The sequence below is a fragment of the Oncorhynchus masou genome, chromosome 15 (genome assembly GCF_036934945.1).
Source record: "Oncorhynchus masou masou isolate Uvic2021 chromosome 15, UVic_Omas_1.1, whole genome shotgun sequence".
Lineage (NCBI taxonomy): Eukaryota > Metazoa > Chordata > Actinopteri > Salmoniformes > Salmonidae > Oncorhynchus > Oncorhynchus masou.
In genome coordinates this window covers 18106609-18118285 of record NC_088226.1, presented here as the reverse complement: position 1 = coordinate 18118285, position 11677 = coordinate 18106609, and the positions used below count along the sequence as shown (strand labels likewise).

General features: G+C 40.7%; 1 protein-coding gene across 1 annotated transcript; it reads right to left on the bottom strand.

Annotated features, from left to right (window-relative positions):
* Nucleotides 1-3338: 3338 nt before the first annotated feature.
* On the bottom strand, nucleotides 3339-5961 carry LOC135555013 (homeobox protein Hox-B8a). Its single transcript, XM_064987389.1, has 2 exons — nucleotides 5154-5961; nucleotides 3339-4423 (listed from the first exon to the last, which is right to left on the bottom strand). The coding sequence occupies exons 1-2, from the start codon at nucleotides 5575-5577 to the stop codon at nucleotides 4110-4112; spliced, it is 738 nt and encodes a 245-aa protein (XP_064843461.1). The 5' UTR covers nucleotides 5578-5961; the 3' UTR covers nucleotides 3339-4109.
* Between the last annotated feature and the right edge of the window lie 5716 nt (nucleotides 5962-11677).

Genomic DNA, 11677 nt, shown 5'->3' with positions numbered 1-11677 from the left:
GGTTGGTTTTAGGGGTTAGGGTTTTTTGGTTACGGTTACGGTTAGGGTTAAGGTTAAGATTAGAGTTGGGGTAAAAGTATGGGTTAGGTTTAGGTCTAGGTATTAGGGAAAATTGGATTTTGAATGGGAGTGAATTGTGTCCCCCCACAAGGTTAGCTGTACAAGACTGTGTGTGTGTATGTGTGTGTATGTGTATGTGTATGTGTGTGTATGTGTATATGTGTGTATGTGTATGTGTATGTGTATATGTGTGTATGTGTATGTGTGTGAGAGAGAGAGAGAGAGAGAGAGAGAGAGAGAGAGAGAGAGAGAGAGAGACTGCCTGTCACTGTGTCTACCTAGACAACTTGAGCAATGTCTTTTGTGTATGAATAGTCTTAGCCATTGCAAACACCGATGAAGCGTATTTCTTCATACCAGGTGCCTCATTAAATGACACTTGAAAATCTAAATTAGGTTTTCAAAGTCAGTTGGTGGCTCCTATAACCAAATTAGCGAGCGGTAGGCTGGCAAAGAGAGTCAGACATGCCAGGCATGAACACGCTTCCATGAGGATTTTTTTTCAAGTAAGCATATTTCACACAAGGAAACAAGTAGCTTACACCCAACTTACACGACGAGTGTAAATTTATGAGAAAACGTGTGGCAACGAATACCTGCTAGTAAATGTCAAAAGCCCTGCTAATGAGGACGTATCATTTTCAAAACGATTTATGATGTTGTACGTTTTACGCCAGAGGCTAACAAGAGAAGGGAGCACTAAATTGACAATTGACTGATAGGAAGTTTGTGGTAGTAGTAGCCAAGGCCTTGAGAGGTTACTGAAAATCATTAGACAAAAAGTTGTCAGACACTTTTTCACTTGAGCCGCGCGCACTGAAAGTTGTTGTTCCTTGATGGTGTGTAATTGTTCAGCCTCCTTGACTGCGTAAAACGCACACCTCACAAACACAGGCAGGCGCGCACAGACATATACCACAGCTACACAGCCACTTACATCTACACACATTATTTGACAGTACACTTAATCTAACAGTGGCGTAACATGAAATGCTATTTTGTGAGCACCATTTTCTCAGACTAGACTTACTTGTTTGCTGGGTGGGCAGTAGGCAGCTGTAAGGCCCACTGAAACTGTTCAACAAGCCAGTTCAGAATGTTAGACAATAGCGTTTCTATAACAAAACAGCACAACCTAACATCGCAAACCAAGAGCTAACCAACTATTAGCATCGTATTATTTAGGGTGTTTGCAACATTCGGAGGCATTTCTGCGATACTAATACACACACACAGTGAACACAGGGCAGGGACCAGGAAATCATGCAGAAAGTGACAACAGAAAGTGATGTAATAGCCTAAACAGGCTATTTCTTTCTACCCGAGGACGGAGTAAAATCATCCAACGCCCCCTCTCTCTGTTTTAACACAATACCACCTAATGAATATTCAGATGTCTTAAATTATGGTTTTATTGAGGTCGTATAGCAATAAAAGATCTGCGCAGGCAAAGCGGTGTAAAGCATAGTTCAGGAAGTCGCTCTGGCCACTTCGCAACGACACTGTTTAAAGACCGTTTAGCGCAATTATTAGGTGGGAGCAAAGTCCCATTCCTTTCTCCCTTCCTCTTCTTTTGAAAACATACATTTTAAGCTCACGTACCTGAGCTTCTCATCCAGGGGTAGATCCGTAAACTGTCCTCGTTCTGTCTCTGCTCCGCCTTACCGCAGCTGGACACTTTGGACGGGTCACCACCGGAGCAAATCATGGAGAGGTCGGGGTGTTCAAAGTGGGAGCAGTGCATGTTCAGAGAGCCGGTGCCCAGCCCATATGCAGAGGGATACATGCTTCGGGTTTGGGTGGGCATGTTCCCTGCGTTATTGTACAGTCCCGACAGTGTGGAGGAAGAGGAGGAAAAGCCTGCGCCGCCGGAGCCCGAGACATAGCTGCTGGCGCCTGGTGAACTGGACGCAAAGGCGCAAGAAGTTTGCTCGGGAAAGACCCCACTTGGAAAAACCGAACTTGCAGCTTGATATTTGGAAAACAAAGCGTTCGCATAATACAATGAACTCATAATTTGACCGGTGATTTGTAGGCCGGGAGGTTTTAGTGTCGGTTTTACGAGGTACTGTGATATATTACAGAATTACAGTCTAGATTTACACCAAAAATCACCCCTTTTTCCTCAGGGGCCACGTGACGAAGGCCATGTGATACAAACTCATCCAATAACAACAGGGCTTCCTACAAGCTCAGCTAATGTGGAAAAAAAGTGCACCACTGACCATACAAATAAAATACTTCAGTCTATTCACTGTAGGCCGAACGGTAGGCCTACCTCCAATCAACGAACTAACTAGAACACAAACAAATCGATGGTTGCACAATGATAAAAAGGCCTGATTCTTACAAATATCCAAATGAATGTATACAGACAGATCTTAAAATGTCCTCGACTTCTCGTTAGCTACCACACAAATAAGAACCTATTTGTTTCCATATTGATTTTACTTATCCTTGTCAGCGTTGGGATCTCTCAGCAAGTTCCTCTGTCTGTTATCCTGGTCGCTGAACTTTGTCCGTGGGGCGGCAGGGTAGCCTAGTGGTTAGAGCATTGGACTAGTAACCAAAAGGTTGCAAGTTCCCTGAGCTGACAAGGTAAAAATATGTCGTTCTGCCCCTGAACAGGCAGTTAACCCACTGTTCCTAGGCCGTCATTGAAAATAAGAATTTGTTCTTAACTGACTTGCCTAGTAAAATAAAGGTACCAGTGGTGCACACTCGGGCCCGTTCTGGAAGAAGTTCTGCTTTCGATCATCCCTCTGTTGACAGCAACCATCTCCAGCACGACAGAGAAGCTCTGTCACACAAGCACTTTTCCTTTTACGGAACAGAGTCGCCTCGTGCCACTTACCACCCTATCGCAGTGTATGACGGGATTCACCTGGCGCACAGGTGCTATTATGCACCTTTTTTTCTTTCCTTTCTCCAATAAAACTCAACATAAATGTGACTGTTATTGGAAGTGAAATATCATCACGTTTTCTTCTGAAGCTCATATGATTGAGCCAGCCTTTACATGCCACAGCCTTATCTACGTCAACATTGTGTGGAGATGAACATGTACGACACAATTCTGACCATGCGTCATCCTACATGGTTAGATGTATGCACCCAGTATCCATAAATATTTATTGGTTTGGTGAAGGTTTTGATGCACTTGTGTCATTTTGGGTGAGATTACTAATTGGCTGAGTCAGTCTGTGTGGTGACGGTGGCTATTGGGATTCACACCTTGAGAGGAAATAAAGCAGAGAACAGCAATGATGTCACAGATCCTCGCTTGTAAACTTTATTGTGTCCTCTGTCTTCCGCCGTTTCCAGGTTTAGACAATAGAACAAAGTGATGAAGAACAATAAAGCGTATCATCAAGTCCCCATAAACGAATTCACGAGTAGCCTAGAGTACACATTCTGTTTAAACGAGGGGTCACATGACATCCTTTTTTATTTCCATTGTATTTTTATTCATTTTTATTTTTTTTGCACTGTGCGCATGCTTACCCAAATAAGGAAGACAACAAAATACCATCAATCAAAACGAACTAAGGAAGGACAAGTGTAAAAAGAGGATAGCCTACAGCATAAATAGGCAGTTTCATGTTGTTGGAATTCATTATTCTCTACGTCATCATAACATTGAAGTGAGAACAGTAAAAATTGCACAATTTAACTTAAAAACTATACAGCTGCCAAGATAATTGTTAATGTCAAAATTCTAACAATAAAAACGTTTGTTTTTTTCACGATAAATGTTCCACAAAGAAAGGACGCTATTTTTAACACAATAATACTTTCCAACATCAGATAAAAAGTACAAATGCTTAATTTCCCGTTCAAATGTTTCGTTTTGTCTCCCAACAACCACAATGTGAATGGTCCTGTCCTTTGTCACCATCAGGAGACTTTCCATCGATTGAATCAAACCGTGAACGACTAGCCAAAGACTGCCATGTTCCGAGACAAAACCACATGCTGGCTCCTCTTTCCTTATCGCTCTCACTGCTTTTTCCGCGGTGCTGATTTTGACCCCCCAGTCTCCCTATAGCTTACATTTGCTTGGCTTTGTCGCAGTCTTCCCCGGACGAGTGTGTCCCCGCGCCCTGCTCCTTCTGTCGTTTCTCCTTCTCGATTTCTTCCTGCTCTGTCTTACTGCTGGGGAACTTGTCCTTGTTGTTTTCCTTTTTCCATTTCATCCTCCTGTTCTGAAACCAGATTTTGACCTGTCTCTCGGTCAGTCCCAGGGCGTGCGATACCTCGATTCGCCGCTTGCGGGTCAGGTAGGGGTTGAATAGGAACTCTTTCTCTAGCTCCAGTGTCTGGTAACGGCTGTAGGTCTGTCGGCCTCGCCTTCGTCCGGCAGCTGTTGGCAAAATGAGGGGACTTGTTTGAGGAACACATACAAATAGCCATTACGAATAGCCTATACAAGTTCACAAATACGATCCTCTTATCTCCATCCCCAATATCCCCATAAGCAATTGTTATTGTCTTTTGGCCTACAGAGTGAAGCTATCAATTATAAAATCCACTCGTTTTTATATCCCCAAGGTTATTTAAACCTAGATTGACTTGAAGTGACTTACCAGCACTGCAATACAATTCAAATGATTGGATGTTCAATGTCCACACATTCATAGGATATGAAGTAAAATCCAAAGTAAATCATGTCCGACGCCCACACATAGGCTACTCAATGCATTAGGTGAAGCTATAAAGCGCCTAACCTGTGGGAAATGGCCACCTTGTAGCGAAATAATCCCCGAGACCACTGTAAGTCGTAAAAGCGAGTAGTAAAACTTTAACCGGGGTGAGAAGTAAGAGAATCAGCTGCGGGCCAGCACGCACATGGAGAGAAAAGCTTTGCTCTCCTCTCTATTCCCCTCTCTCTTGTATATGGCGGGGTCATTAAACTGTAAAGTGATTCGCAAGTTTTGGACACCATAAAACCATAAAAGCACTGTCTCTCTCCTTTTAAACACAGGACATGTACCTCAGCCCTACTTGCGGATGGTGGAAGGTTTAACATTTGACCCCTTTCCCTCTTTTTATGCATACCCACAAGCAGTGTTTCAGTTTTAGCTCTGACTTACATTGCGGTCTCATCCACGGGAATAACTGCGTTGGAGAGGGGCTCTGTTCAGTGCTCTCCGTCTCGTCCCCGATGCCACCAGCCGCTAGCTTGCAGTCGTTGTACTGGACCAAATCCGCGTCCTGGGGTCCAAAAAGGGTTTGCCTCTGGAGAGCGTCGTACCCGTAGAAGTTGCCCGGCTCACCATGGCATGTTACGGCGCAGGGTGTCTGTTGGTAAGGGGCACTGGAGAGCGTGGACGCGCCGTGGTGGTAAAATTCCTGGATTTGAGGGGGATGTTGGAAAGTTGCTCCAGTGCCTGGTCCATACACTACTGTGGGTCTACTCCCAAGGTCCTGCGCAAACCCGCACTCGTAATAATTGGGACGTAAAGAGTCTCCACTCTTGTATTTGGAGAAGAGAGAGTTGACAAAATATGAACTCATCTTTTGTTGTTGTTGGTTTTGTTGTTGTTTGTGATTTTAAAGACTCAAGCGCTCGAGAGGAAGGCAATTGGCGAGTTCTTGGGTAAAAAAAAAAGAACCCGAGCTTGTTCGCAATATATGGACCGATGTTGTATTTCAAAACACTCAATCTAAATAGCTGGAGCCACAATCATGCCGATTCCATAAAATCGTCTCCACTGAAATGCTCCTGCATCACAATTCCGGTATGAGGTGCCAGTTCACAAACAGTTTTCTGTGATTTACTCCGCTGCAAATGAGTTGTTTCATATTTTGCGGTGTCTTTTCACGATAATTTGCATCTATTATCGGGTCCTCATCTCATTGGCTTCTCGCATCCCACACGGACACTGCTCTGCTCTGCGGGCTTCTGATATGGAAGGAGTGAGAGAATGAAAAAGGGAGAAAACGAGAAAGGGAGAGAGACGGAGAGGGAGCAAGGGACTAAGGGAAAGAGAGGGGGGTCGAGGGAGAGAGGAGGGGAGAATATGCGCATTAATATATTCAAGCGGGTAAGTTAATGAGAAATCTGCCGCTTCGCATCAGATCAAATACAGAGCACCCCCCACCCCAACGTACCCACTCTAAAAACCTCTCTTAAAGAGATTGATTTTTAGCATGTAGGCTGGCTAATGGTCAACCTAAAGGGATGCACATATAGCCTACTCATTCATTTCTAAATTCTAACGAGGTGGGTTCCTCTTTTTCGAAAATGTCAGGGTCGCCCTGGCAAATTGTGAAAGTACACGATGTAATTGGTATCAGTTTTAACAAGTCCTATAAATGTAATTGCAGTTCTAAAACAACTTGTCAAAGCCTCGGCACCAGCGTCTGAGGCTTGTTGAGAACAAATGAGGTAGTCAGATTTAACATTTTGATTATCGTATTTTTATAAATATGATATTCATAAAGATGTGATGTCTGGAAGGCACGCCACTCGTGGTATAATGGAGAAAGTGGTTGTAAATGGTTTAACAAACTATAAAATGCAATAAACGCTGAGGCTGTTTGTTGTTTACACCTAGCATCAAAAAAGCTGTTAGGATTTTACGAGGTTCCACGACCAAAGCCATAAATGCTTCACTTGGAGCAATTTCACCGATACAGAAATATTCAAGTATTTCATTGTCATTTTAGTTGTGTTTTCCATACGGACTGTCATTATAGAAGCTGATATTTTAACCCCTAGACGTATTTTCTGGAATAACTAACGAGGGGACAATTTGTGTAAAGGTTGTGTTCGTTAATGACCTCATAAAAACGAAAATATTGTTAGGATTGGGACTAAAATCAGTTTTAAAGAGAATATAGACCTGTCTATACGTGATTGGTTTAAGAAATAGGCTGAGCGTAGTTTGCATTTACTAAATGAAGCCAAGGAGGAGTGTCTTCAAGCATTTATTCAGAGTTCTAGTATTAGGACAACTAGCCTAGATAATTAAGATTATGATAACATTTCTTAGTTAGGCTATATTAGCCGATATATGACTTACATTGTAGTGTAGGAGCCAAACGAATTGCAACTTTTTGTTATTCTTGCGTTATGCAGTTTTCCGATATTATGTAAGATACAGGCCTATATGTTCAGGATTGTTGAAATGAAGTGAGAAAAAATCTATTTTATGTGCATTATTTTATTCCTCGTGTGCTTATGCAAGTATTAGCCCTGCTAGTCTATTTTCAAATGTAACCGTTGCCATTTTTAAAACATATTATTGACAAAGGAGACCTGAAGAACTGAATGAGGACTACCCTTTTACCGTGTATTTGGAAAACTATAAAAGATATGTCATGTGAAAGTCCAATTTAGAGTAGGACAATTTGTCTGCCATATTCATATTGTATAGCATGTGCATTCACGATAGGTTACGTTAAGGAGTGTCCTGCAATTGTAATAAAGGTTCTAACCCAAACCAATTAGCTATATATTAGAATTATAACGAACTTTCAAATTAGCTACACTGAATGAACTGTTATCCTTTACATATCAGGGGGTTCTAATGTAATTTCAAACATATTTCACAGCGCTAAAGCGTTACCAATGTAGAGTTGAACCCAATTTAACGGCATTTTACATCTAGTATGACGATTTACAGCACGAGTCTCTTATTTCCATATTTCGTTACATTATGAAAAACATCAATATGAACAGCGTTTTTTGATAAAAAATAATGAATATAATAGTTGTACTACATATTGCAGTCGAATAACAATAAATCATAAAAACCTTCACAACATTCGGTTGATTTGAATAATTATTCCCAAAGTCATGGACAACAACTTTAAACCAACAGAAGATAAATGATTTAAAATTAGTAGGCTTTATAATCTTCTCAGAAGAGCTGTGCCCTCTATATAAGTGCTTAGGGCAAATAAATTATTTCTAGGCTAATAACATTTCTAAGAAGCAAGCAAATAGTTAAAATCATTGTCAATGCGCTTCTATTTCACTATCCAAATACATAGGCCTTTATTTGAAATCTTACCATAATATAGGAGAAACATATAGGCCTATATTAATCTTCTTGCCGCCATTCAGAATCTCTTCAAGAGGCTCTCTTGGCCCACGTTTAGGTGGTGTAAGTGGCATGTCTGAGTTTTCTAAGGACTTCCGGATAGGCGGACAACAGAGTGGTGGCTTTCTTTCGTGGACCAACATCGCCATCAAGAGGCCGTTTTTAGGTGTGCAGTAGGGATTTCAGATTATTACCAGTTTATGATTGTATAAAACACGACACATACACCCACATAATGAAGGTATTTCACAACTAAACAGTGATAGGCCTTATTTCGAAAACAAAAACAAAAAAAACTTATAGGCTACAAGGGCTGTTCCTCTGGTTGAATCTGAAGACAGTCTGAAGACACGTTAGTCTATACACAGGCCTAATGCCGTCTAGATTAATTAATATTGCTAAAAATGGGTAATTATGTAGGTCTATTTAATTGACAACACATTATCAATTGAGGAATATCTATATGTAGCCTATAAACGTATTTTTGTAAGAAATAATTAGCTGCCGTACACGGGCCTACATATTGTGGAAAGTAATAGAACACATATTTGTTTCATTTAGTTGTTACACTATGAGCTCGCTACCTAGTAGAAAGCATACCTTGCATTTGATAATATGCAGACAACAAATGAAATATATAATTTGAGATGCTGTAAGGAAAAAAAAAAAAACACGAAAATGTTAAAATATTTATGTAACTTTGTAATCATATGGCAAGTGAGGTTATTCATTATTTCTAAAACGAATGACGTGTAAAACAAGAGGGTAAATTATGCTTCAACCATATTCGCAAATAATATTTTTTTTAAGAACATAGACTCAAGCTCATGCTAGGAAATGATCATTTCCATACTTTTGCCAAAGTTGATGGAAAAACATAATCAACAATGTGAATAGAAACACTCATTGACTACGCACATATTTGGGAAGTCGAGCTCGCCGTGATTGAGAAGTCAAAGCAATTTAAAGACAATATAATATTCATTTAGCCCATATGAGAGTTATGCGACTCCAAAAAATCTTCCCAGATGAAGACAAACTCAACCCTGTCTGTTTTCTCTGCCCCCAGGGTACTCCTGAAACATTTGTTCATATGATCTCTCGACTACATGGTGCAAAAGTAGAGAATATTAACTTATGGACTAGAACACTTGGCAGTATAAAGTCATGATTTTGAATATGTGTACTGATGTAAGCAGGTCCTGTGGGTTGGAAGCGAAGGGGTGGGCATTTATGTCATTTCTGTTGGTTTTTGTTTTTTGTTTCACCTGTCAACCAAAAAAAAAATAACTTTAAAAAACTTGATCACAATACAAATCTGTATGAATAGAAACATTCATTGACTATGCACATATTTGAGAAGTGTAGCTTGCAGAGATTTCAATGCCAAAGAAATTTAGAGACAGTATAGTATACATTTTACTTATTACTATTCGTTTTTCTCTGGTTATTATTGTTTGGCCTAATTGTAGCCTATAATTCTGGTATTTTCTTTGAAAAGTGTCGTAGAGCTAGGCTAATTGTAGGCCTCTTAGTGGTCGCAAATAGTGACGAGTGGTAATGATTGTCAAAAAGAGGTTGCAACGATCATAGTAATTTCAGATTTGGTATGACAATCTGGCATATGATAAAATTGCCATGATACATTTTATTTACTCTATCCAGGAGTTTGCCTTTTTACTCAATGAATGTCTGCAAAACCGATCATACTGTCATACAACAGAATTACAAACTGAGAACATGGGAAAACAGCTTTAAAAAGTAAGAGAGCTGCACTCTGACCACCTATTATAACCTATTCCATGACCTAACAATGTAAAGGTCTGCCACAAAATGGCCAGCCTAGCCTGGGCGCGAGGTTGTATACAGATTAAGGTTCCCCTATGTCAGACGTCTCGCCAGAATCTTTTTGTGTCGTTTTATGGCACTGCTGTAGGGCGGCCAGGATGCGCTCGGAAGTGAAACAAAGGGAGGCTGCGAGAACACTGGACTCCGGCGGTTCATCTGGAAGTCCAGACCTCGCCACGCAAGCCCCCCCACTCCTAGTGGAATCCGTAAACAACAAACGCAGCAAACAATAAACGACAAAACGCAATGGAACAACGTAAATCCCCAGTCTAGAACGTGGTTTAGGCCTACCCCACGACACTTCGAAACAGTTATTAAGGAGGACTTGAAACTTTTCATTCTCCCGGTGTTTGCTTTACAGCCGTTTAGTTCTTAACCTTCAGAAATTTATACCCTATAAAGTTTTATTGCAGTCATATTATTTTATTGCGGCACACCGCATTGAATTTTCTTTCTCTCTTTTATGACAGTCGGCTTCCCCATCTCCTCCTCCCCAAACGAAAGCCCACATCCTCTTTGCTGTTTGTTTCCTCTTGAAAAATACCACAACAGGCCCAGGATTGGGTGGTACAGAGCCGTAATAACCAATACTGACCCCCTAGCCTACTTAAGAAGAAATAGGCATTTTATTCACATATGCTTGACGACGCAGAAAACTTCAATGTCTCAGTTGCACATCTGCAAGCCAGTAGTTCTGGTTGGCCCGAACTTCAAGATATATTTTAATTACTCCAGGCTGCAGGGATTCAGAGAATAACACCCAACAATGTTATTGTGCATTCAACCTCATGTAGCCTATATTCAGTTTCCAGAGTTCCGCGCCCATGTTGTTATTTTCCATTTCTGAAAATAAATCAATGAAACATTTAGCATAATAGTTTATTATAGGATGTTACAGGAGGATATAGGGTATGAATTGTACCATTATGCACCACATTGTACCAAAATATGCGCAATATCTATAAAACTATTTAATTCAAGTTCATGAATAGACTGCTTTTTAGTTCAATATAATGCATGGACTCGTTATGCAAAGGTTGGGGCATTTGCTGGGCGTGCCATTTTTTGGAAAGACGCATTCAAAAATCATACAGTTTTCTTTGCATTCGTCTTTGGAAAAAAGGGAACATGGGCCTTAGAATCATAACCTACCTCACTAGTCATGTGTCACAGGCCTCGTGATTAGTATTTTCCACGCACAATACAGCACAGACGATTTGTTTCATTCCACGTCCTTCCCTAACCGCTTCTCCGGTTCTACCCAGAGTGGCACCTTTTAAATACACATAACCAAAACTTTTAATTTTCATAAACGTATGAGATGAAGACTTCAAGATAAACATTGCCATAGGGTCATCTTAATGGATGCTAGGGTCTAGGGCTATCTTCTTCAGGGAACCATGTGCACACTTGGCCAAATTGACTCCTTTCCTTCAAGTACAATTCAAGACAAATGCTCCGGCGCACGAGACACATTTTGAACACATGCTCCTCCTAAAAGATGAAATGAATTTGGAAATATGAAAAGGCTCAATCTTGTTTTGTTCTCACTCACACGCAGAGAAGGCGCATATGCGCCCTATTTTGCGCACCTTCTCACTGTCTAAAATGAATTGGCTATCATAAATACAATTGCTTTATTTTCATTTTAATCTCATATCAATTCTATGAAGTTATCAATAGCAGTAAAAAAGTGCCGAGACATTGTTCTAATGTAA